The 26239-nt window shown below is 43.2% G+C and overlaps 1 protein-coding gene across 4 annotated transcripts; it reads left to right on the forward strand.

Annotated features, from left to right (window-relative positions):
* The first annotated feature begins 6 nt into the window (after positions 1-6).
* PHF7 (PHD finger protein 7) lies at positions 7-14427 on the forward strand. 4 transcript variants are annotated; one of them, XM_053599942.1, is made up of 11 exons: positions 7-739; positions 2319-2428; positions 3592-3644; positions 4769-4860; positions 10338-10439; positions 10818-10942; positions 11384-11543; positions 12381-12487; positions 12952-13068; positions 13513-13637; positions 13836-14427. In XM_053599942.1, the coding sequence occupies exons 2-11, from the start codon at positions 2385-2387 to the stop codon at positions 14060-14062; spliced, it is 1152 nt and encodes a 383-aa protein (XP_053455917.1). In that variant the 5' UTR covers positions 7-739; positions 2319-2384; the 3' UTR covers positions 14063-14427. The 4 variants fall into 4 exon arrangements, with proteins under 4 accessions (XP_053455917.1, XP_053455919.1, XP_053455918.1 ...); XM_053599944.1 differs by having other exon boundaries at positions 13513-13589; XM_053599943.1 differs by having other exon boundaries at positions 7-641.
* The last annotated feature ends 11812 nt before the right edge of the window (positions 14428-26239 follow it).

Consider the following 26239-nt stretch of genomic DNA (forward strand, 5'->3'; position numbering starts at 1 on the left):
GAAAGAAGGCAAGAGGCGGGGCTAGGGGGGCCGGGCGCGCGGCCGTTAGCGCGTGGCCGTTGGCGGTTAGGTTGTGTCAACGGTTGGCGTCTCATCTGCCCCCCGTGGGTCACAGTCCGCGTGACCCGGCTCCCATTTGCGCGCTCGCCCCCTTAGCCGGCGCAGTCACCGCGCGGGGCGGCCGCCCGTGAGGTAACTACCACGGCTTGTGACAACGAAAAAAGCTCCCGGACAGCTGTGCCCTCAGTGACAGCTGGGCGGGCGGCCCCGGCCGGGAGCGGTGGCCGGTGAGCTACCGTGAAGAGGGAGCGGTGGAGGTGACCTCCGGCCCGGCCCCGCACCAGCCGCCCGGCAGGCGAGACATGAGCCTGGTCTGGCACCCGCGGGATGCTCCTTGAGCCCCTTCTCCGGCTGTTACCTCCAGGGGACGGTTGTGGCCACATCGACACGTATTTTCCAAATCATTGTTTATTCTTGCGGCGGCGGGGCCGAATACGTTTATTTATTTTTAATATTCTCGACAAGCATTTACCCAGCACTTATCCAGCGGAACACCCTGGTGAGCGTTTGGAGGAGCATCCGCCGGCTTAGGAAATCACGGAGCGAGCAGCTTGGGGAAGCCCGCGTTTACATCCCTCCTCGTATGTGTTGAAGACTTGCATCTTGTAACTACCAGTGTGCACGGAATCCTACACAAGGGACGTCTTGGCCCAGCGATGCAAAGAACTGAAGTTTCAAGGTTTTATTCCTATTGCTAGATGGTCGGGGTAGCCCCCACACTTGGGCACTCTCAGTAGTCCCCAATGTGCATCCCTTGTGGGAGTAGCAGAGCCTGTGTTCGCCCTGTTCTTTCCTCTTCCAGCCTGTCCGTGTGCTTTCGTTGAAGAAGCCATCAAATGTCATTACTTCTGCAACTCAGGGGTTAGAAAAGGAGGTGGAACATGCACGAAGATAGGGCAAGATAGCTTTGGTTTTCTGAGCAGCTAATTGTCTTAGTAGTTTGTATTCATGCAGAAAGGTTTTGAAAGTCCCTGAAGATATTTCCGATTTCCACCCATGATCCGAGGCTAGGGGTGCTGGAGTTAATGTGTCTGGGGGTAACCTAATTCATCTCTCCTAAGAAATGCTGTCCTCCCTTCCCCTGACTAGACCACAGTCTTTCCTTCATAGGAGTGGATCTTATTTCTTTTGTCCCCCTTGACTTTCAGGGATTTACCCCTTTGTGGTCTACTGACTTTGATTGTGGGAGGAGTGGCAAGGTGCCTTCTCCACTTTTGGATATTGTACTCAGCTCATATCTAGACAAAGTTTAGGGACAGGCCAAATCTCAATGGCCAACTGAGCCTAGGTGAAAGGACAGAAGCTAAGGGGGTGATTTTTCTAAGCAATAGGAGTTAAGGGTATTATTTCACACTAGAGGGAGTTCTTGCTTGTAGGTATCCAAAATCTTGACAACTTTTCCTAGGAAGGTGCTACCTTATCTAGCTTTTACTGGGTAGAATGAAGGCAGCCATACTTAAGTGCAAAAGGAGGCTTTTTGTCTGGATGTGTGTTTTATAGGCACAAAGAAATGAACCATTTAGCTAGCTAAAAAGCATTTCCAGCCTGTAGTCCCAGCTACTCAGGAGGCTGATGCAAGAGAATCACCTAAGCCCAGGAGTTGGAGGTTGCTGTGAGCTGTGACGCCACGGCACTCTACCAAGGGCAATAAAGTGAGACTCCGTCTCTAAAAATAAATAAATAAAATAAAAAACATTTCCAAGTTCTTACACTACTGTGTGTTAGCAGTTTAACATGACAGTTAATGTTGGCCCTGGGAGCCAGGATTAGATCCCACCTATATCACTAAGTCTGACCTTGGGCAAGATGCTTACCTCTTTGTGCCTCAGTCTCCTCATCTTGGAAATGGCATGAGGACTTTATGAGTTAACACATGTAAAGTGCCTAGAACAAGTTCTTAGTATGATTTAATAATTATTGGCTATTACTAGTATTGATACTGGATGTGTTCCTTTTATTCCATCACATAGAAGGGGAGGTGAAGAGCACCATTGCCTTAACCCTGTAAAACTTGATCACCAAATATACAGGGTGCCATAAATAGGAAAAATTAACAAACCTGTATTTTACATTATTTCATATTTTGTGTTTTTATATTTTTATCAACACAGAAACATTTTGTAAAATTTGGTAATGAATATTTTGTAAATATGTTTGGCTTATAATTTCCCATTTTCTCTATGTATGTATGCCATGCAGGTACCTTTAGGATACCCTGTAGAATTAAATTGCTGACCAAGTCTTGTTTCTATCTATAGCTGGAAGAGCCTATGTTATCCTCATACTAGTACAGAATTCAAGATAAGAGAAAGATACAGCAGCGAATGAAGACTGTAAAAGAAAAGAAGAAGGAACACCAAAGATTGAGGTAGAGTGGGTGTTATAAGAAAGTTTAGGACAAATTGTCCAATGGCTTATGGTATATGCTGCACTTTTTACCCCCTTTGGCATCATCTTGGAGATTGTGGTTGGACAGCATGGAAACATATGCCAGTGTACTTCTGGAAGCTGCCCTACCTATCTTTCGAAGGCTGTCCCTAGTAGCAAAGTGCTGGATCTGGAAACTTACCACGTCAGTTCATGTCCTGGCTCTGCCACTTGCTAACTATGTAACAGAGGTCAAGTCACTTCATTTCTTTGTGCCTCAATATTCTCATCTGGAAAATGTGCATAATAATGGCACATATCTTTTAAGTTATTCTGTAGATTTATTGAGCTACCATAGATTGAGCTAATTAATACATTTATTTATTTATTTGAGACAGAGTCTCAAGCTGTCTCCCTGGGTAGCTAAGGCATCATAGCTCATAGCAACCTCCAACTCTTGGGCTCAAACGATCCTCTTACCTCAGTTTTTCTATTTTTAATAGAGGCAGGATCTCGCTTTTTGCTCAGGCTGGTATCAAATTTGTGAGCTCAAGCAATCTACCCACCTCAGCCTCCCAGAGCACTAGGATTACAGGCACAGGTGTGAGCCACAGCACCAGCCCTAATTAATACATTTAAAGAGCCAAGAATAATGTCTAGCAATGGGAAATTATCAATCATTTTTGTTTTATTTTAATATGCTTTGCGAAGGTTTTACCATCTGAGATGCAGAGTGGTTACCAGAAGAAACAGGAAAAAAAGTAAAAGACTTTACATTCATGCAGTCAACACAGGCAGTACAGGCACTGAGGACAGAAAGATGGTCACAATCTGGTACTTACCCTTGAATAATTCAGTAGGTATAGAGGATATTTTTGCTTTCAAAAAAATATGAAATATGGGCTGAGTGTATTGGCTCACACCTATATTCCCAGCACTTTAGGAGGCCAAGACAGAGGATCACCTGTGGCCAGGAGTTCAAGACCAACCTGGGTGACACAGCAAGACCTCATCTCCATTTAAGAAAAAAAAAAGAAATAAAAAAACTCAAGTCTCATGTCTTTAGATATTTTGGTCCTTCTTCAGACTCGTGAATGGCTTTGTTACAAAGGTTGTTGACAGGTCCTCAAAGACCACCTTACACTTTTTCTTTCTCTTATATAGAAAATCTGCCAAGATAAGGAGGGTTACCCAGACGACACCATCTTTGGGGCCTGGTAAGAAAGATTGGTGGTTGTGTTCAACCACTGCCTCCAGACCTCAGCAAAGAAGGCCACCTGTGTGAAGCAATGAACTTGCTCCTCTCACTGTCAACCCTGCTCCTTCTCATATTCTCTAAGATCCTGAAGACTTAGGGTCTATATTTTAAAATTTTATGTCCTTGACAAGAAAAAAAAATTATGTCCAAAGTTTAAGAAACAAGTTAATCAAAGTTATCTGAGGAAGAAAAAAACGAAGTGAGTAGTTGCAGCCAACTTCTTCAGTGTGACCAAAATTATATAACAACTTAAGTAATACCAAATTAGACCTCATCCCAACCTTCCTCCTTGCCAAAATGACCCTTTTCTCATACTTCTTCCTGTACCTAGAAAAATGGTCATATTCCCACTCTTCTCTTCCATTTTTAATGGTCAGCTTGAGCAAAACCTTTAATTCTTTTTTTTTTTTTTTTTCTTTTTTTGAGACAGAGTCTCAAGCTGTCGCCCTGGGTAGAGTGCTGTGGCGTTGCAGCTCACAGCAACCTCAAACTCTTGGGCTTAAGCAATTCTCTTGCCTCAGCCTCCCAAGTAGCTGGGACTACAGGCGCCCGCCAAAATGCCCAGCTATTTTTTGGTTGTAGTTATCATTATTGTTTGGCAGGCCCAGGCTGGATTCAGACCCGCCAGCTCTGGTGTATGTGGCTGGCACCCTAGCTGCTTGAGCTATAGGCACCAAGTCCCCCACCCACCCACCCCCCTTTTTTTAAGACAGAGTGTCACTTTGTCACCCTCAGGAGAGTGTCACAGCTCACAGCAACCTCCAACTCCTGGGCTCAGGTGATTCTCTTGCCTCAGCCTCCCGAGTAGCTGGGACTACAGGCATCCGCCACAACACCTGGCTATTTTTTGTTGCAGTTTGGCTAGGGCCAGGTTCAAACTTGCACCCTGGGTATATGGGGCCGGAGCCCTACTCACTGAGCCACATGCACTGCCCGCCAAGCTCCTTTAATTCTTTATTTTTTTTTTTTTTTGTGGTTTTTGGCCAGGGCTGTGTTTGAACCCGCCACCTCTGGCATATGGAACCGGCGCCCTACTCCTTGAGCCACAGGCGCCACCCTAATTCTTAATGGTCTCTCTTTCAGTTTGCCGGCTATGCCTTCAAGAACCTGGGGATCCCGAAAAATTAGGGGAATTTCTTCAGAAAGACAATCTAAGCGTGCATTATTTTTGTCTTGTGAGTATAAAGCCTCTTTTGCTTTAAAAGTTCTATAGCTTCTGATATACAGACTATGCTCTATTTTTGCATCTAGTGCCTCAATTCCACAGCCCTATTTGTTTTTCTTAATACTGCTTTTCTTTTAAAATCCATTAAAAAAAAAAAACAAACAATATGGGCAGGGCCTGGTGGCTCACACCCATAATCCTAGCACTCTGGAAAGCTGAGGCAGGTGAATTGCCTGAACTCACAGGTTCGAGATCAGCATGAGCAAGAGTGAGACCCCGCCTCTAAAAATAGCCAGGCATTGTGGTGGGCACCTGTAGTCCCAGCTACTTGGAGACTGAAGCAAGAGAATATCTTGAGACCAAGAGTTTGAGATTGCTGTGAGCTATGACGCCATGGCACTCTATTAAGGACAACAAAGTGAGACTGGCTCAAAACAAACAAAAAAAAATGTTCCTGGTATAAAATCTATCAGTTTAAATACTTTAAAGTATAAGAGAAATAAAATGTCTTCCAAAAGCAATATTTCACTCTCCCCAGAGACAATATTGTCTCTCTCCCTAGAAATAAATGCTGTTAACAGAACATCCTTTCAGTTATTTTTTCCCAATATTCTTTTTTATCAGATATAATTTGCATACTGTAAAATCTACCAATTTTAAATGTGCTGTTTGATGAGGCTTGATGAATGTATATTGCCATGTAACCACTGCCTCAATCAAAATAAATTAGCATTTTCATCATTCTAGAAAGTTCCTTCCTGCCCTCTTCTGGTCAGTCCCATCAGATATGATCATTATTCTGATCTATAGAATATTTTGCCTGTTCTTTTACTGCATACCAATGGAATCATACAGTATATATGCTTTTGCATCTGGCTTTTTCTCCCAACACAATATTTTGGATATTCACCCATGTTGTTGCATGCATCTGTACATCTGTAGCTTGTGCCTTTTTTTTTTGAGAGAGAGTCTTACTGTGTCACCCTCGGTAGAGTGCCATGGCGTCACAGCTCACAATAGCAACCTCAAACTCTTGGGCTCAAGCAATTCCCTTGCCTCAGCCTCCCAAGTAGCTGGGACTACAGGCGCCTGCCACAGTGCCAGGCTATTTTCTTGTTGCAGTTGTCATTGTTGTTCAGCTGGCCTGGCCAGGCTCGAACTGGCCATGTTTGGTGTATGTGGCTGATGCCATACCACTGTGCTACGGGCACCAAGCCATAGCTCGTGCCTTTTTATTGTCTAGTAGTAATCTGTTGTATTAGTATGCTGTAATTTGCTTATGTATTCACCTGTTGATGGACATTTGAATTGTTTACATTTGGGGACTGTTATGAATAAAGCTGCTATAAGCACTCATGCACAAGTGCTTTTGTGAATATGTGTTCCCACTTCTCTTGGGTAAATACCTAAGAGTAGGGTTACTGACTGAATACTAACTAGATGTTTAACGTTATGTGAAGTTGCCAAGTCACTTTCCAAAGTGGTGTACGAGTTTCCACTCCCACAGGCAATTTATGAAAGTTCCAGTTGTATAACATTCTTGCTAAAACTTGGTATTATCAGTCTTTTTAATTTTCACTATCTGCTTGGTGTGTATTAGTGTCTCATTATGGCTTTAATTTGCATTTTTCTGATGGCTGAAGATGTTGAGCTTCTGTTCATGTGCTTATTGGCCATTTACATATTTTCTTTTGTGAAGTATTTGAGCAAATGTTTTTGTCCATTTTAAAAATTAGGTTCTTTTGTCTTATTATTGAGTTTATAAAATTGTTTCTATGTTCTGGATACATATTCTTTTTCGGATAAATGTATCGTGACTGTTTTCTTTGTAGTCTGTGGTTTGCCTTTTCATTCTTTTAATAGTCTTTCAAAGAACAAGTTTTTAATTTTAATAAAGTCCATTTTATCAATTTTTTGTTTTTATGCTTAGTGCTTTTTAGGTGTCTCAAGAAATCATTGCCTACTCTGGGTGCCTTTGTCAAAATCAACTGATCATATATCAGTGGATCTGGATGACCTATTTATGTCATTGATCTATGTGTTTATTCTTATGGCAATAGCCCCATGTCTTTTTATTGTGCCTTTATAGAGTCTTGAAATTAAGTATTATAAACTATACAGTCTTTTCCAAGATTGTTTTGGCTATTAGGCCCTTTCTTTTTCTTTATAAACTTTATATTAAGCTTGTCAAATTTTCTTTTCTTTTTTCTTCTGTTTTTGAGACAGTCTCAAGCTGTCTCCCTGGTTAGAGTGCCATCACGTCACAGCTCACAGCAACCTCAAACCCTTGGGTTTAAGCGATTCTCTTGCCTCAGCCTCCCAAGTAGCTGGGACCACAGGCACCCACCACAACAATGCCCAGCTATTTTTTTGTTGTAGTTGTCATTGTTGTTTAGCTGGCTCAGGCTGGATTAGAACCCGCCAGCCTTGGTGTATGTGGCTGGCACTTGTAACCACTTTGCTACGGGCGCCAAGCTTGTCAAGTTTTCTTTAAAAAGGCCTGCTGGATTGTGATTGGAATTGCATTTGAATGTATAGGTCAATTTGGGAAGAATTAAATTATATTCTGATCCATAGATATGGTATATTTCTCTGTTTAGCTCTTTTAAAATTTATCTCAGCAATGTTTTGTAGTATTAGTGAAGAAGTCTTGCACATCTTTTGTTAAATGTATTCCTAAATATTTCGTGGTTATGTTATTATAAATAGTATTTTTATTTTATTTTCAAGTTTGTTGGTGGTATGTAGAAATACATTTTTAGTATATTGATATAGTGATCTTATTAAATTTGCTTATTCAGTCATTGTTTTTGTTTTTAATTTTGTGATAAATGCCTTAGGATTTTCTGTGTACACAATCACGTCATGTGTAAATAAAGACAGTTCTACTTCTTCATTTCCAATCTTTGCCTTTTATTTCTCTTCTTGCCTTATTGTACTGGTTAGGACCTTTGAGCTAATGTTTAATAGAAGTAATGTGAGTTGTTATCCTTCTCTTGTTCCCACCATCAGGGACAGGATCTAGTTTTTCACTATTAAAATATGTTAGATACAGGTTTTGTTCATAGATGTTTTTATCAAATTGATGTTCCCTTTTGTTCCCAGTTTGCAAAAAGTATCATGAATGTGTGTTGAATTTTGTCAGATACTATTTCTACATTTATTGAGATGATCTTGATTTTTCTTTTATTTTGTTAATGTGGTTTGTTGCACCAACTAGATTCTTTAATGTTAAACAAAGCTTGCATTCCTGGTATAAACCTTACTTGGTCATGATGTATTATCCTTTTTATATGGTACCAGATTCAGTTTGCTCATATTTTGTTTGATTTTTATATCTATGTTCATGAAAAAGCTTGGTCTGTGATTTTCCTTTCTGGTAAGTCCTATTAAGTGTCAGGGCTTGGTTAATTTTGATGCATTCACAAACATATACGTTTTGAACATAAAAATAAACATTCTACATAGTGTTTTGTATCTTTTTTTTAATCTCATATATTTTGGAGATCTTTCCACATAAAACATACATATCTAGTTTTTTCTTTTTAATAGCTAATTGGTATTTCATGTATGGATATGCCCAAAAGTATCAAAATAAACCACTATTGTAGGACATTTAGATTGTTTCTGAGTTTTCACTATTGATTTTTCTGTCTATAGAAATAACATATGCTCATTGTTGAAAATATGAATACTACTTAAAGGTATAAAGAAGACAGAAATAACTCATATTATCCTAAAACCTTGAGATATTTAATGTTAAAATATGTCTCATATATGTTTTAACCATAATTGGGAACATATGGCTGTAATCCAACTGCCCTCAAGTCAACTAACATTTCAGGGTCACCTTAATATAATGTTAAAATAGGGCGGCGCCTGTGGGTCAGTGAGTAGGGTGCCGGCCCCATATACCGAGGGTGGCAGGTTCGAGCCCGGCCCCAGCCAAACTGCAACAAAAAATAGTCAGGCACTGTGGCAGGTGCTTGTCATTCCTGCTACTCGAGAGGCTGAGGCAAGAGAATCGCCTAAGCCCCAAGAGCTGGAGGTTGCTGTGAGCTGTGACACCATGGCACTCTACCAAGGGTGACAAAGTGAGACTCTGTCTCTTAAAAAAAAAAAAAATATATATATATATATATATATATATAAATAAGATAACCTGAGCTCCCATTATGCATTTCATGTAATTACTACAGGAATTCCAGCACCCTTCCCAGGAATTGGGGAAGATTCTTTGGATGGGGGTAGGCTGCTAACATTCTCCCAATGTATGTAACAAAACAGCTTAGATTCTTTTTCCTTGATTTCCCATTCCATACTCTGCTTTGGGAACTTTTCAGACACAAAAGACCCTTTAAAGTGTGTATTATTTATTTATTTATTTACTTATTTTTTGAGACAGAGTCTCACTGTGTCGCCCTGGGTAGAGTGCTATGGCGTCACAGCTCACAACAGCAACCTCAAACTCTTGGGCTCAAGCAATTCTCTTGCCTCAGCCTCCCAAGTAGCTGGGACTACAGGCGCCCGCCACAATGCCCAGCTATTTGTTGTTGCAGTCATAATTGTTGTTTAGCTGGCCTGGGTCACATTCAAACCCTCCAGCCTCGGTGTATGTGGCCGGCACCCTACCTACTGAGCTACAGGTGCTGCCCTAAAGTGTGTTTTTAAAAGAAAAATCTAATTCCTTCCCCTCCCCTATAATGCAGAATGACCATAGTCGGGAGATTTTAAAACCCTCTTTTCCTTCCTGTAGTACTCTTGAGAAGAGTATTTATTCTGTACTGAGGGACAATACAGCAGGAAGGGTAAAAGTGTAGGTTCCATGGGCCCAGGTGAATACCACTTTTGCTCCTCCTCCCTCGTGTGACCCCAACCTTGTCACTTACTGGACTGCACCTCAGGGTCCCCCCTGTAAGATGAGGGTCACAATAGCATCTATGTCATAGGGCTTTGGTAAGCATAAAATGAGTCATTACAGAGGGAGTGTTTCCTCAAGGAGCTCAGCCCACAACAGCAGCCCTCAGTAGAGGAGAGGCAGCATAGCACAAAGATGGGTGGAGTGGATAACTGAGGCCTCAGGGCACATGTGATCCTTTAGATCCCCAAGTGTAGCCCCCCAACTGAATCAAAACTTCACAGAACAATTCCCCTTATTAAAAGAATTTGTTCTATAAAATTTGGATTCAGTCAAAAGGCTACACTCTACAATCCAGAAGGCCACAGATTCCCCACCCCTCTGAGAAAACGTGGATGATAATATTCTCTACCTCTTAAGGGTTGTTAGGAGGATTTAGTGAGTTAATATTTGAAAAGCGCTTAGTACCCAATACATAGTATATGAGCCTTCATTAAATAAAGTACCCTGTAAATGATATATATTCCACCAAGCTCTATTCCTTAGCTCTCTTACCCTGTCATCCTCCTCAACCCAGTGCACTATTCCATTGATAACTGATTTGACAGCCTGGTTCTGCTGCCCCTCAGATCCTATCTAGCAAGCTACCTCAGAGGGGCCAGTCCAACAGAGGTTTTCATGGATTCCTACCTGAAGACATCAAAAAGGAGGCAGCCCGGGCTTCTAGGAAGGTTAGAATCCCCTGAAATGGGGACCTCGGGGTAGGCTTCTTCTCGTACCTATCTCATCATCCCTCTTTCTGCTCTTTTCCCTAGTTGCTAGTTTAGAAGTTAAAGGATACTTAGATTTCCCAACTGCTCCTTCTCTTAAGTTTTATTCTTCTGGGGTGTAGTATCCTAAGTGAGAGGGAGCTACATCCTGAGAAAACAAAAAATGATGCAATGCTGCTCGAAGCTCAGCTTCTGGGTGCCCCAAAGCTTTCAGGACCACTGAGAAAAGGGAATGGCTGTTGCTTCACATGATTTCCATTCCATAGAAAGATATCCCATGCCATGTCTGTCTTTGGAGTGGGGGTGGGTATCCTGAGCACCTCTGGATCTCATTTGCAGATCTGCTTTGTGTGCAAGAAAAAGGGAGCTGCTATCAACTGCCAGAAGGATCAGTGCGTCAGAAACTTCCATCTGCCTTGTGGCCAAGAAAGGGGTTGCCTTTCACAATTTTTTGGAGAGTACAAGTGAGTGAGGAAGGGGAAAAGTCAGGCTGCCCTTTTGAAACTTACTGTTTAGCCACTAACAAAATCAGATTCTCGTTCTCACAGGCCTGTTTCAGTTCACCAAGGAATCTGTCCCTCTATTCAGTGATGGGAAACTATCTTGACTTGAGTTTCTTCTTGCTTCCCAGCCCCTCCTTAAATTACAAACATCTGGGGTTCATAGACAGCTGCTTAGAACTAAGTGGGGCCTTCAGGAACAAGAGGCTGTGGAGAAAGTCCTGGGAGCTTTGCTCAGTGGGAGAGCAGCCATGAGAAGACATGTGACTGTTTTTCACCCTGCTTCTTCTCCCCATGAGTATGGTGGTTCACTGGGCACCAGCCTGGATGCTCATCGCCTTTCCAGGCACCTAGAAAACTGCATCAGTGACAAAATAAAAACCAAATCTGTTTACCCTGCTACAGATCATTTTGTGGAAAACATCGCCCAAAACAGGACTTCCAACAGGGGAACGTAGGGGAAGAGAGCTGTGTCTTATGTTGTGAAGATTTATCCCAAGCGAGTATTGAGAACATCCAGAGCCCGTGTTGTAGTCAAGCTGTCTACCACCGCAAGTGCATACAGGTGGGGCTATCTCTGCTCTGGGGACCTGCCACAATTCTGTGCTGAAGGCCTGTGTGCATTGCTGATTTCAGGCAGTTAAAGGAAAGTTAGCCTGGTCTCTAGTCATCCTTGGCCTATGGGACCTCATTCATTTTCTTAATTTTTATTTTTATTTATTATTTTTTGTTTTAGAGACAAGGTCTTGCTCTGCTGCTGAGGCTGGAGTGTGTGACGCTATCATAGTTCACTGCAGCCTTGAACTGCTTGGCTCAAGAGATCCTCATGCCTTAGCCTCCCTAATACCTGGGACTATAGACATGTACCATCATGTCTAGCTAATTTTTAAAATATTTTGTAGAGATGGGGTCTTGCAATGTTGCCCAGGCTAGTTTCCTGGCCTCAAGCTATCCTTTTGCCCCCACCTTCCAAAGTTCTGGGATTTATAGGCATGAGCCATCTGCACCCAGCAGGACCTCATTTGTAATAAATTTAAACTAAGCCAAATACTCAAGATTTCTAGAGTGAATGGACTCATACCAGAATGAGTCAGGGACCCTTAACATCAGTCTCACTTCTTAGGATGAAGAAAAGAGAAACATGTATCCAGTGCCCTGATCTCTACTTCGCACTGCCAAGCCCCATGGCAGAGATAACAACTGGGAACTCTCTTGAAAATATTTTGGTCCCAGGTCTAACACCTGGATTTGCAGCCCTCACCCTAGCCCATTCAAACTCCTTTTCCTGTACCCCCAGCAAAGCTCTCTTACAACATCTTCTGTGTGGGGTGAGGATGGGAGTGGAAAGAAGGTAGTCAAAGTGTTTTTACAGACACTAAGTTTTTCCATGTTTTTCTTACAGAAATATGCCCATACCTCAGCAAAGCATTTCTTCAAATGTCCACAGTGTAACAATCGAGAAGAGTTTCCTAAAGAAATGTTAAGAATGGGAATTCACATTCCAGACAGGTAGTGGAAACCTTAAAGCTGGAATTTAGCCAGGGAGTGGGTTACTTAGATTTCTATAGAGGTCAGTGAGACAGAGGATAAGAGCAGCAAAGGCAATGATAAATAGTGAAGAGAGAAGAAGTGAAGGGAGTGCTTTTTAATTATCAAATGAAAAAGAAAAAGTTGGAGAAAAACTTGGAGGGGGATGTGTTTCTGAAAAGGGCATTTTGGGGATCAGAATGCATGGAGTATTAGGTTCTTGAATTCCAGAGTAGAACTAAGGAACTCTTATGTTCCAGTCATCCTGCTTCAACCCTTTTCCATTGCCAGGCTACTTGCTCAGCCTTGTTGGAAGTTGTTGCTCAGGCAGCCTGTTGAACTCTTTACTGTACCTTGCGTAGAGTCTCCCTGGTTCTTCCTTGATGGACAAGAGTTTCATGAAGTGATTATGTGTCCCTTACTCACTGTTTCTTCTCCCACTGCAGAGATGCTGCCTGGGAACTTGAGCCAGGGGCTTTTTCAGAGTTGTATCAGCGCTATCAGCATTGTGATGCCCCCACCTGTCTGTATGAACAAGGCAGAGACAGCTTTGAGGATGAAGGGTAAGGAAAGGCTTCTGTCTAGAAAGAGTTTTTGTCAGTGCCATCTTACAATCAGAACTTGGCAGAGATGTTAGGAGCAAAAAATGAGTCTTTTCTGCAGATCTGAGGGTACACAATGGCTAATTCCCTTCCTTGACTAGCCTCTGACTCACTCGTGTCTAAATGAACGGGTTTCCTCTGCAGGGTCTCCTTCTCCTTGTGCTCAGTGGAGAGACACTCAGGACTAATTCCTTTCCAAATCCACCTTGTAACAGGCTGTGCTGACTGAAGCCTCCTAGGATCAGCACTTAGCCTATCTGAGCCATGCATCCTTGATGTATAAAATGTACAGCCAAAAATGTCAGGGAAGCCCTCAGCAGAGCTGAGACTGGCCCATAGCCAACATCTAAGAATGGTAGTTAGTATTCTATTTGTCTCCACAATTCTTCGTTGGCTCTTCCTTAGGAAGTGGCGCCTCATTCTGTGTGCTACCTGCGGATCCCATGGAACCCACAGGAGCTGCTCCTCTCTGAGATCTAACAGTAAGAAATGGGAGTGTGAAGAATGTTCATCCTCTGCTTCAGCCGCAGGTGAAGGTGGAGGAATGGGCTGGTCTAAGAACTGGGGGTGGAGGGTGCCTGGGAAAGGAGGAAGGCATGCCCCCAGAGCAGGACTTTCAGTTGAGGCCTTTGGCTTTGGGAAAAAAGTGGCTAGGGAGGGGCTTAAAAACCTGCACTTAGGAGAAAGAGAGGCTTAAGTTTTCCTCTCCCACCTTTCTTTCACCACAGACTACATACCTGAAAACTCAAGTGACATCCCCTGCTGTAGCAGCACCTTCCACCCTGAGGAGCGTTTCTTCAGAGACACCAGCCTGGAAGAGAATCCAGGCCCTTCATGGACTGATTGGCCAGGACCTTCCTTATTAGAAAAGTCAGAATCCTCTGGTGGTAGGAGAGACCATTCCTGGAGGTTCAGGGGTGTCAAAATCACTAAGGGGTACAAAAAATCCAAGTAACAGCTTCTGAGTAGTTGCTGCCCAGCCTACTGGGTATGAAGCTGCACTCCTCTGTTGGGTTTGGGGGAGGAAACACCTCGAAACTGTGAAACAAGGAAAGGGGGCCAACAGTGAGACTGTGAGCCAAGGAAAGAGAAGTCCCAGGGGAGAACGAGAGGAGAGTGGAGTTCAGATGCCAACAAGGGACTAGCTGTGGCTGTGGCTGTGGCTGTGACTTCAAGAGTGCCTCTGCTCTTTCTCCTGAATTTCCAAAGGGCTCTTTCTTCTCTTCTTCCACCAAGATCCTTGCACCTTAATCGCATTCTCATTTGCCTCTTCTTACTTCACCTACGTTCATTAGTATGCAAATAAAGGTTTTCTCTCCATTGGTGTCTTTTTGTAGATTCCCTCTGGAATTTGTCTAACATACTAAGGAAGATATAGAGGGTAGAGTAAGGGAATTAAACTCACCCTCCTAATCCATAAAACTCAGTGAGTTAATGTAGAATTTTCAACGTGGAACATAGACATGTTTCTTTGAGAGGGAATCATTTTGCAGGGAAATTGGCATTACAGAGGCAGAGATGTTCATCATTGTACAAATGAACACAGAGGGTCTCATCAGGAATGTGAGCCAGTAGTGCACACTGGACTGAGAATATACCCTGTTGCAAGATTTGGGGCCCTAGACTCAAACAGGTCAGGAACTATCAGGCTCATGTGAGGCAGAAGGGACTCCATTCATTCCAGGCTGGTGTGGACTTCAACGCAACTTCACAGCATGAATGAGTTAGTCTAAGTCTTTTTTTGTTTGTTTGTTTTGTTTTGTTTTTGAGACAGAGTTTCACTTTGTCACCCTGGGTAGAGTGCCATGGTGTCATACCTCACAGCAACCTCAAACTCTTAGGCTCAAAGTAATTCTCTTGCTTCAGCCTCCCTAGTAGCTGGGACTACGGGCACCCACCACAGCACTGAGCTATTTTTTAGAGACGAGGTCTTGCTGTTGTTTAGGGTGGTCTTGAGCTCCTGAGCTCAGATAACCACCTGCCTTGGCCTCCCAGAGTGCTAGGATACAGACGTGAGCCACCGCGCCCAGCCTGTTCTAACTCTTGATGCCTGGTATAACTGAATTTGCATGCCAGGACATTCACATAGGCAAGGCAATGAGGATGGGAATCTGGCAGAAGGCCAAAGGAGAAATTGAATAAAGCCTATCTTTACATTTATATGTTTTTAATGATTTCATGGAATTTGGATTAGTGGGAGGAACTTAAACCATTGCCAGATACTTAGTTCTCAGTATCTCACTGAGTCACTGACACCAATGGTGGAGGACAATGTTCTCATTCCAAACATTGCAGACCTCTGAAGATTTACTTCTGAAATATACATACAGTGAGCACATTCAGATTTGACCAGATTCACCTGGAATCAAATAAAGAGTATCTGTGTCCTTCTGTTGTTATTAAAGAATATAGGCAAAGTGATAAAGACTTTATCTCATGGCATATTTGACCTTATAATTAAATTCCCACAGCACACTTAAAATATGTTCATCAAGGGTGGTGCCTATAGTTCAGTGAGTAGGGCGCCGGCCCCATATACTGAGGGTGGCGGGTTCAAACCCAGCCCCGGCCGAACTGCAACAAAAAAATAGCTGGGCGTTGTGGCAGGCACCTGTAGTCCCAGCTGCTCTGGAGGCTGAGGCAGGAGAATCACAGAAGCCCAAGAGCTGGAGGTTGCTGTGAGTCCTGTGACGTCATGGCATTCTACCAAGGGCGGTAAAGTGAGACTCTGTCTCTACAAAAAAAAAAAGATATATATGTTCATCAAAAAAAGTTTTATATATATATATGCAGTGCCTATAGCTCAGTGGGTAGGGTGCCAGCCACATACCCTGAGGCTGGCAGGTTTGAACCCAGCCCGGGCCTGCTAAACAACAATGACAACTGCAACAACAACAACAAAAATAACCGGGTGTTGTGGCAGGCACCTGTACTCCCAGCTTATTTGGAAGGCTGAGGCAAGAGAATAGCTTAAGCCCAAGAGTTGGAGGTTGCTATCACCCTCAGTAGAGAGCCGTGGCATTACAGCTCACAGCAACCTCAAACTCTCGAGCTTAAGAGATTCTCTTGCCTCAGCCTCCCAAGTAACTGGAACTACAGGCCCCCGCAACAATGCCCAGCTATTTTTTTGTTGTAGTTGTCATTGTTGTTTAGGAGGTCTGGGTCGAGTTCAAACCCACCAGACTGTATGGGCTGGCACCCTAACCACTGAGGTACAGGCCCTGAGCCAAGCTTAAAAATTTTTTGAGACCAACTCAAACTCAAGCAATCCTCTTGCCTCAGTTTTTCTATTTTTAGTAGAGAACGGGTCTTGCTTTTTGCTCAGGCTGGTCTTGAACTTGTAAGCTCAAACAATCCACCCAAAGGGCTCACACCTGTAATCCTAACACTCTGGGAGACAAGCCCAAGTGGGAGGTTGCTGTGAGCTATGACCCCATGGCACTCTACCAAAGGCAACATATTAAGACTGTGGCGACTTCCTCACCCAGGGAGACAGCTTGAGAGTCTGTCTCAAAAAAAAAATTTTTTTGATTGCTAATTTTCCTTAAGAGGATATTGAGTATCTTCAAATGCTGATAAGCTGTTACATAAGTCCTACAATTTATTACCATATATACTACATACTCAAATGTTCAGTCCTTCATAGCACCTTAACAAAGTTAGCAGGTAAACAGGACTATCACTGCCAAAGATGTTATAGAGCTTATGCAGTTCTGACAGGGAGGGCCACGATCACAGGAATGGTTGTCTTTAAGGAAACAATTCTAAAAACAACATGGGAATAGAAGTAATTTTTTTTCTTTTCTTTTGGAAACAGAGTGAATAGAAGTAATTTTAAATGTTTAAGACATTAAATGCAGATCTGGGACTCCATATTGCCATTAAGTATGCTTTGCATTGTGGAATCTAAAAACTAACCCCCCCATCTATGGACTGTTAAGCTGACACCCAAGACAGTAAAAACCTCCCATAATTCAACATTCCACACTTTTTTTTTTTTTTTTTTCCAGAGACAGAGTCTCACTTTATCACCCTCAGTAGAGTGCTATGGCGTCACACAGCTCACAGCAACCTCCAGCTTCTGGGCTTAGGCGATTCTCTTGCCTCAGCCTCCCAAGTAGCTGGGACTATAGACGCCCACCACAACGCCCAGCTATTTTATGTTGCAGTTTGGCCAGGGCTGGGTTTGAACCCACCACCCTTGGTATATGGGGCCAGCGCCCTACTCACTGAGCCACAGGCGCCCCCCCTCCACACTTTTTTACACTTAAAAAATGGGATGACGTGGGATTCCCATTCCTTAAAATGTTTCTAGAGGCTCTGAGCCCTTAGCTCAGCAGCTAGGGCACCAGCCACATACACCCGGGCTGGCGGGTTCAAATCTGGCTGGGGCCTGCTCAACCACAATGATAACTACAACAACAACAACAACAAAAAATAGCCAGGTGCTGCGGCGCATGCCTGTAGTCCCAGCTACTTGGGAGGCTAAGGCAAGAGAATCGCTTAAGCCCAAGAGTTTGAGGTTGCTGTGACCTGTGACTCCACGGCACTTTACTGAGGGTGACATAGTGAAATTCTGTCTCAAAAAAAAAAAAGTTTGTAGAGCTACTAAAATATTTGCATTCACAAAATATTTGTAAATTTTTTTTACCACTGATTACACAGACTTGGTTTCTTTCTCTCCTGCTTCATCAGCAGCTGGACTCTCCTCAGTTTCAGTTTTTCCATTTTCTGCAGCTAAATCTTTAGTTTCTTGCTCAGCCACTTCGGCCTTTGCTCCCCTTTTCCCTTTTGGTTGCACTTTTTTTGTCTGTAGAGTTATCCTTTGCTGCTGCATTTTTTGGCTTCATTTTCACTTTTTCAGGAACAGGTTTAGCTGACCTGTTGGAGGTTACAGTGAGCTATAATCATGCCATTGCACTCCAGCTGCCAATCTGTTCTTGGGCTTTTCCTTCATCCTGCCTTCCACAGAGTTGACCTTCCTCTTGGGTATCTTGGCTGTGGGCAGGGCACATGCCGGGTGCCTGCAGGCTGCAGCACAGCAAAAGCCTTGGTGAAGATGAGCTGCCTGGCCTGGCCACTGTTGTTCCTCCCACCCTGCTGAGATCTACAGCAGGGGTGGTGGAAGAACTGGATCTTAAATTATTTGTAGAGATGGGGGGTTGCCCAGGTGAGTCTCAAACTTGCAGTCTTAAGCAATCCTCAGCCTCCCAAAGTGTTGGGATTATAGTCATGAGCCACCACACTCAACCCAATCCTGGATATTATTAACTTTCTATTATGTTACATAAAGATTTAGCACCTTTAGAACCTTCCTGTTTTCATTTTCCCCATCTTATATAATTTCATCACAGTTTTTGTTAAATTAACTTTCAATGTTTATATTACTATTATGACTAAGTAAATATTGTTTATTATTGAATCAGACTGTATGCTATGAATACCTTTCCTCTCCTGTATAATTTTTTTCTTGAAATTAATAACTGCCTTTTTTATCTGCTGTGTACCTACTGCCAATTCTTCTCAAATGTTTCAAGTGATCAGCAAAATGTCTCAAATACAATTCTCCTCGTAGGCCAAGCTATCAGCAACACTGCTGTCCTGGAAACCTGCCTCCTACAGTCCACTTCTGAACTGGCTACTCCTGGGCCTCCTGCATAGCTGTCATCCTAGGGCTCCCCACAATTATGCTCTTTTTTTCCCACAGGTTTAATGACTCAATGGTATACTTCTATACTGGGACATCCAAGGAGATTTTGTCAGATCTTTGCAAGTGACAAGAGAAATTTAATTGAATTTTCATTTCAAAAACAATATCTTACCTATCCTAAAGACCCAACTCTTGTAGTGATAATTCAAAACTGAAAGACTGGTCTCTTAACCTAAATTTTCTGTTACTTAGGTCACCAGGTATACACTTAGATTTCCAGTGACCTAAGTAACAGAAGGCAGTTATTCATTTCAGGCAGGTCTTCCAGGAGAGCAGTGCTGCTGATAGCGATCTGATGGTTGGCCTATGAGGAAAATTGTATTTGAGACATTTTATTGATCACTTGAATCTTTTCCTTTAAAAGGAATCCATTTGTAGACAACTCAAGTATAAGAAACACCAGCTTACCTGAAAGTAATGACCCCTTCTCAACTCCACAATTAGTGAGTGGAAAGTGAAACTAGGGAGGTGGTTTTTGTCACCCATTCAGCTTCCCCATCTCTGTGTACAGTATGGATACTTTGGGTACCTGCTTAGCTAGTTGGGTATACACACACCTATTAACTATTTTGTAACTATTAACTATCTTTTACTCTTTATACTTTTAGTCTCCATGAATATTTTTTTTAGACAGAATCTCACTCTGTCACCTGGGTAGAGTGCCACGGGGTCATAGCTCACAGCAACCTCAAACTCTTGGGCTTGAGCAATCCCTTTGCCTCAGCTTCCTGAGTAGCAGGGACTACAGGAATCCACCACAAATCCCAGCTAGTTTTTCTATTATTAGTAGAGACAGGGTCTTGCTCTAGCTCAAGCTAGTCTCGAACTCCTGAGGTCAAGCAATCCACCTGCCTCAGCCTCCTAGACTGTTAGGATTACAGGCATGAGCCACCATGCCTGGCTGAATCTCTATCAATGCTAATAGCCAACTCCATTTTATAGGCTAGAAAGTCCAACTTTGAAAAGTTCTATTCTTAATCTGGGCCTAATCATTCATTCTCTACTAAGTAACTGGCTTTTTTTCTTAAACTTTTCATATGGAATACTTTTAGATTTATAGAAAATTGTGAATATAAAGAATCCTCATATAGCCCCACAACAATTTCCCCTATAATTTATTTACATATTTTTTTAGAGATAGGGTCTTGCTCTGTCACCCAGGTTAGGGTACAGTGGCACGATCATAGCTCACTGCAGCCTTGCTTCTAGGATCAAGTGATCTTCCTGCTTTAGCCTCTTGAGTAGCTGGGACTACAGGTATGTGCCACTATGCCAGATTAATTTTTCTATTTTTTGTAGAGAGATGGTCTGCTGTGTTTCCCAGGTTGGTCCCAAACTCCTGGTCTCAACTAATCCTCCTGCCTTAGCTTCCCAAGTTGTTGGCATTACAGGCATGAGCACCTGGCAAATTTCTCCTATTACTTACATCTTACATTAGTATGCCAAATTTGTCATAATTAATAAACAAATATTGATAAATTATTATTAACTCAAGCATGTGCTTTCAGATTTTCTTAATTTTTATCCAATGTCGTTTTTCTGTTCCAGAAACTCATCCAGGACACAATATTACATTGAGTCATCTCATCTCCTTAGATTCTTCTTGGCTGTGACTGTTTGTCAGACTTTCCTTATTTTTGATGACGTTGGAAACTTTTTTTTTTTTTTTGAGACAGAGTCTCAGTCTGTTACCCTGGGTAGAGTGCCGTGGTGTCAGATCACAGCAACCTCAAACTCTTGGGCTCAAGCAATCCTCTTGCCTCAACCTCCCAAGTAACTGGACTACAATCATCCACCACAATGGCTGGCTAGTTTTTTCTGTTTTTAGTAGAGACAGAGTCTCACTCTTGCTCAGGCTGGTCTTGAACCCCTGAGCTCGAGCAATCCACCACCCTTGACCTTCCAGAGTGCTAGGTACAGGCATGAGCCACCATGCCAGGCCTGATGACCTTGACAATTTTGAGAAGTAGTAGTAGGATATTTTGCAAAATATCTCCCAATTGGGAGTTGCCTGATGTTTTTCACATGATTAGACTGGGGATAATGGTTTGGGAAAGAAGACACAGGTAAAGCCATTTTCATCATGACCTATCACTGCTGATGTTAACTTTGATCATCTGGCTGAGGTAGTGTTTGTCAGGTTTCTCCACTGCAAAGTTACTCTTTTTCCACCTATTAAGGAACAGGAATTTATGCATTTATGCACCCCCTCCCTTGAGGATGGAATGTCTACAGAAATTACTGGAAATTCTTCTGTATGGGAGATTTATCTATTCCATCCCACTTATTTATTTATTCGATCATATGTTTATATCATTATGGATTCACAGACATGACATATATAGGCAGTCCTCAAATTATAGATAACCTGACTTACAGTCATACTTACAAATGGGCTCCCAAGGCTCACCATAAAGATAATTCATAATTAAATAATTAGATTAATAATTCAGGGAGTAGTTTCTCTGTACATGTAAACAAATCTGCATAGCATAACCAGTTCCTTGGTGTAGCATCTTTGTGCTAATGGCTGGTCTCATCGTTTATATAGTCATTTACAAATAGCATCACTTTCATCCTAAATTTTTTATTTGATTTTGAGTCTATGTTTATCCTTATGACCATGCCTCCAAAGCAAAAGTCCACTGCAAGTCCAGGTGAGCCTTCAGCAAAGAGAAAGGTGATTACTACGGAAATGAAAGTAGAAATAAGCCGGCACCATGGCTCATGCCTGTAATCCTAGCATTTGGGGAGGATTGCTTGAGCTCAAGAGTTCAAAACCAGCCTGAGCAAGACCAAGACCCTGTCTCTACTAAAAGAAAAATAAGAAACTAGCCAGATGTTGTGGTGAGTGCCTGTAGTCCCAGCTACTCCAAAGGCTGAGGCAAGAGAATTGCTTTAGCCCAAGAGTTTGAGGTTGCTGCTACTATGGCACCCTGCCTAGCATGATATAGTGAGACTCTGTCTTAAAAAAAAAAAAAAAAAGGAAGTAGAGGGTGGTGCCTGTGGCTCAAGGAGTAGGGCGCCGGCCCCATATACTGGAGGTGGTGGGTTCAAACCTGGCCCCAGTCAAAAACTACAAAGACAACAAAAAAAAGAAGTAGTAGTAGAAATAAGCATTGGGAAAGACCATCATTCATTGGGAAAGCACTGGGGGGGACGGTGCATATCTCTAATGAAAGCATCAATTATTACTAAGCAGTATAGTGGATTAATTATTGAAATGAAAAAGTTATTATAGATTTGGAGATCGAAAGTAAGTGTAATGTTCTTATTAGCCTAGTTGATGTAACATTAGGTGTTAAATATTCTATTTTGAAATTTCTCCTCTTATCTAAACTTTTTGTATGATTTTATTTTAATGTTTTGTTTGAATTAAAAGAAAGAACACAATAGTTTCTGTAACTTATTATTACAGAACAAGGGTATTATTATTATGTTATACTATATTATTACCATATATGAGCCATTATAGTATTACTATTACTGTATATATGTTATTCATCAACTATCCAAGTTACATACAAATCCAACCTAAAGACCTTATCAGGAACATATATCATTCATAACCCAGGGACCACCGGTATAACACTTTGGGTTACAATCCAATGTTACTTTATTTTGTTGCTCAAATTATTCCAGCTTTGTATACTTGCGTGTCCTTTTCCATGTACCCATTGTGTGTTTTATTTTGGTTTTGAGTACTTTCTTTCTTTCTGGCACTATAGATGCCCCAAGCTCGTCTTGTATATTTTATTTTATTTTATTTTATTTGAGACAGAGTCTCACTATGTCACCCTTGATAGCGTCACAGCTCACAGCAACCTCAAACTCTTGGGCTTAAGCCATTCTCTTGCCTCAGCCTCCCAAGTAGCTGGAACTACAGGCACGCGCTACAACGCCCAGCTATTTTTTGTTGCAGTTGTCATTGTTATTTAGCTGGCCTGGGGCGGGCTCAAACCTGTCAGCCTCAATGTATGTGGCTGGCACTGTAATCACTGCACTACGGGTGCCAAGCCTAAATACCTGTTTTTATAACTAATGTGTCTCATTAGAATTGATTACTGTTTCATAACTTAGGACACAAAACAAATTAGTTCACTTGGGGAGGGTAAAAAAATAAATGTTAAATAAAAATTCTCCAAATCACCTGTTCTCCTTCCTCTATTCTTACCTTTACAGGAATCATAAACTCAGATCAGAAACCTCAGAATTTCCACTGCTTCCCTCTATACTCAACCTCCTCCCTTGTCAATTTGGCTATTTTTCAAATGTTTGCCTCCCTCTCCTTCCCATTGTCAAGTGCTTAACTCGGACCTTTGTGCCTCACAAGACTACAGCAGAAGTCTTCTGTCAGCATTGTTTCCTGTGTCTACTTGGCCCTGTACAGTTGCATCTTCCAGGATACCCCACCCCCAGGCATTCTGCCCTGGCTATCCTGGAATACTAGGGCCTAGGGCCTAGGCTCTCAACCAAACTCCCACACTCAGCCTGTTGAACCCAGCATAAGGGCTGCTTCCTCATTCCTAGGCCCTATCACTGGCCTCTGCTGGTGCACCTGTCGCAGTCCCTGTCATTTTTTACCTGTCCTACAGTTCTGGTTTTGTCTCTCCTGCTAGATATGAATCCCCTTGCCAGCAGGAAACTGTCTGCCTTATTAACCTTTTTTTTCCCTTCAGGTTCTTAGCCCCAACCCTACATTTTTTTTTTTTTTTTTGTAGAGACAGAGTCTCACTTTGTCACCCTCAGTAGGGTGCTGTGCCATCACAGCTCACAGCAACCTCTAGCTCTTGGGCTTAGGCAATTCTCTTGCCTCAGCCTCCTGAGTAGCTGGGACTATAGGGGCCCACCACAACGCCTGGTTTGTTGCAGTTTGGCCAGGGTCAGGTTTGAACCCACCACCCTCGGTGTATGGGGCCGGCGCCCTACCCACTGAGCCACAGGCTTCGCCCACCCCAACCCTATATTAACAGCTACTGAATCAATGGACGCTGGTACCGTGTATTCATGAGCCTGTTGTTTTGCTGCCAAACACCAGAGGGCACTGTTAGCACGTTGCCTGGAAAGCTTATAAACCCTCAGCGCAGGAAGGTTAACCATGGCTTAGGAAAATGTTTAAGTTTATTCACGAAGTGTATTTCTGTTAGAGATGAATAGAAAAGTCACTAATTATACTTTCACCATAGGTCAAATCCTCAGACAAGACTTTCGTAGACTCTCCAGGCCCAAAGTAGCCCTCATAACCCACCAAAAATGTCTCCCAGTTCCCCACTAGGGTCCACCCAGCTGCCCTCTCCACCACCCACTAAAAATGGCAACTGCCAGTACCAAGGGAAATATGTGATATGTTTCTTTGCTCCTTTTCTTCCCTACCCTCCTACTACATGCGTACATGCACACACATGCACAGGCACATGTACACATGAAAGTACACTCACTGCCATCAGGGTCTCTGGGTGGTGGCTCAAAGGCTCTAATCTCCGTGGACAGTGGTGGGGGAGGTTGTCATGAGAAACAGCACCTACACTGGCCCTGACCCCAGGCACCCTGTGCCAGCTCCCATGTGCTCTCAGGATGGCTGGTGGTGAGTCACAGCATCCTGCGGGCACCCAGATGTGAGAAGACTCTCTAGTGACTATGCCAGGGAAGCTTATTCCAAAGGAGCTGGCCATTTGCAAGGGTCTCATGCCTTATACATTTTTTTCTAAAAAACAATATGACAATTGGAGGCCATAAACTGAAGAGTTGATATTTTTCATAAAACAAAAAACAAAACCTTGCCCTCAGTTCTCCCCAGCAAATCCCCTCTAGCTTGGGATCCCTGAGCAGCATGACGGCATGAGACCCAGATGGAAGGACTGTGGCTGGGAGCCCTGCTGGAGTTGGTATAAACTGGCTTCTTGACCCTGCCCTGCATGCATCCCTGATAAACAGGAAGGCCATCACTGTCCATCCCTTTCAGAGCATCTGAGACCTGTCTGGGCCATCAAAGACATCCCCAGCCCCCAGGAGCATGCTGGAGGGGACATCAGCCTCACCAAAACAATCTTCTATTGTGTTTCTCCCCTTGGAAATCATGGATTTGTAAACAGCCCCTTGCTTTTAGACAGATCTTGCCCTGGCTTTGTGCTGGTGTGTTATTTTTTCTTCCCTGAACAATGTCCTTTCCAGTAGAGCCAGCCGTTCACACCATTGTCTAAGACCCTTGGACTACAGGAAATAGCACCAGATTCTTATCAGCTGGAGCATGGGGGTTGGGGATGGAGGGGGTAGATGAGATCATGTCCATAGAGCAAGCTGCTGTTCTACACATCATTCTTCTCTACCTTTATCTGTGAGAGCCCACCTTGCCCTCTGTCAATCTGGACTTCAGATGTCCCTAGTACAGTCCTCTCCATCTGGTGGCAGACACTTAGACTTTGTTCCAAGTGTCTGCCTCAAGTCATTGTGGAATCCTGTCAGTCCACAATTGTCCCCTTGTTCTGGTCATCCCTATCAACCCAGTGAGATACTCCTGAGTGAAACATGCTGTTGTCTGAACTACGGTGCACTCAGAAAAAGGGTCGAGACTGGTCACCTGAGTCCTCTCATCAACAAAGTCCCTGGGGGCAGGTTGTTAGTTAACTGCTGGAGGCCTGGCACAAAGACAGCCCTGCATCTCTCACCTCCCTGGAGACTTTGCAGCAGTTTCCATGCTCAGAAGAAAATGAGTTTTTAAAAGGCTACATGAGGAACCAGGAATTTCCTTAATGAAACTCCAGCAGGGAAAGTGAAAACCTTTTTAGGATCCAGCCTATAAATGAGAAGTGCCAGTAATGCACCCAAAGCAAGGTGGGCAGGGGCTGGGCAGTGGGAAGTGGGCACAAGGCCACAGCTGCCTTGTCTGATTGCCTGTACACCAAGGAATAGGCGGGTACGGAAGAGGAGCCAGGGTGGAGGCCCAACAATTTCCAGGCTCCTTATCAGGTATTGTGTTCAAGCTGAGCCCTACCCACCCACTCCAAGTTTGTAGTCTTAGGAAACCCTGGGGATTTGTTCTTGTTTTTTGTTGAACTTTCTCCTTGTGGAAGCCTCTACAGCCCAGGACTTAGATGTAGAGGCTGGGTGGGTCCTTAACTTAGATGGAAACTGAGCTATTTCTGAGCAAGTCTCTCCTAGGTCTAAGAAGAAAACGTGGCTGGCCAGAGAGTCCTCAGTTTGCTGGATTGGCAGAGGCATGACAGTCAGTCCTCTGGGCCCACCTGGCTGGAGCTGGAGCCGGTCCCTTCCTAGTGGCTGCTACCTGCCTACTCCTCCAAGCAGGGGGATCTAGGTGTGTCTAGGACCTGATCTGAGCTTAGCTAAATGAAAGAGAAGTACAGAAGTCATTTGAGAAAATGAAAAGGGCTGTTTCCCTCTCTGTTCTGACCTTTTCCTGCCCTC

The sequence above is a fragment of the Nycticebus coucang genome, chromosome 8 (assembly GCF_027406575.1).
Source record: "Nycticebus coucang isolate mNycCou1 chromosome 8, mNycCou1.pri, whole genome shotgun sequence".
Taxonomy (NCBI): domain Eukaryota; kingdom Metazoa; phylum Chordata; class Mammalia; order Primates; family Lorisidae; genus Nycticebus; species Nycticebus coucang.

What these genes read in the sequence shown, in the direction of transcription:
- PHF7 (XM_053599942.1), top strand. Translation starts at nt 2,385, where the DNA reads ATGAAGACTGTAAAAGAAAAGAAGAAGGAACACCAAAGATTGAG. An exon ending in GACACCATCTTTGGGGCCTG is followed by an intron (nt 3,645 to 4,768) that starts GTAAGAAAGATT and finishes TCTCTCTTTCAG; the next exon opens with TTTGCCGGCTATGCCTTCAA. An exon ending in CAATTTTTTGGAGAGTACAA is followed by an intron (nt 10,943 to 11,383) that starts GTGAGTGAGGAA and finishes ACCCTGCTACAG; the next exon opens with ATCATTTTGTGGAAAACATC.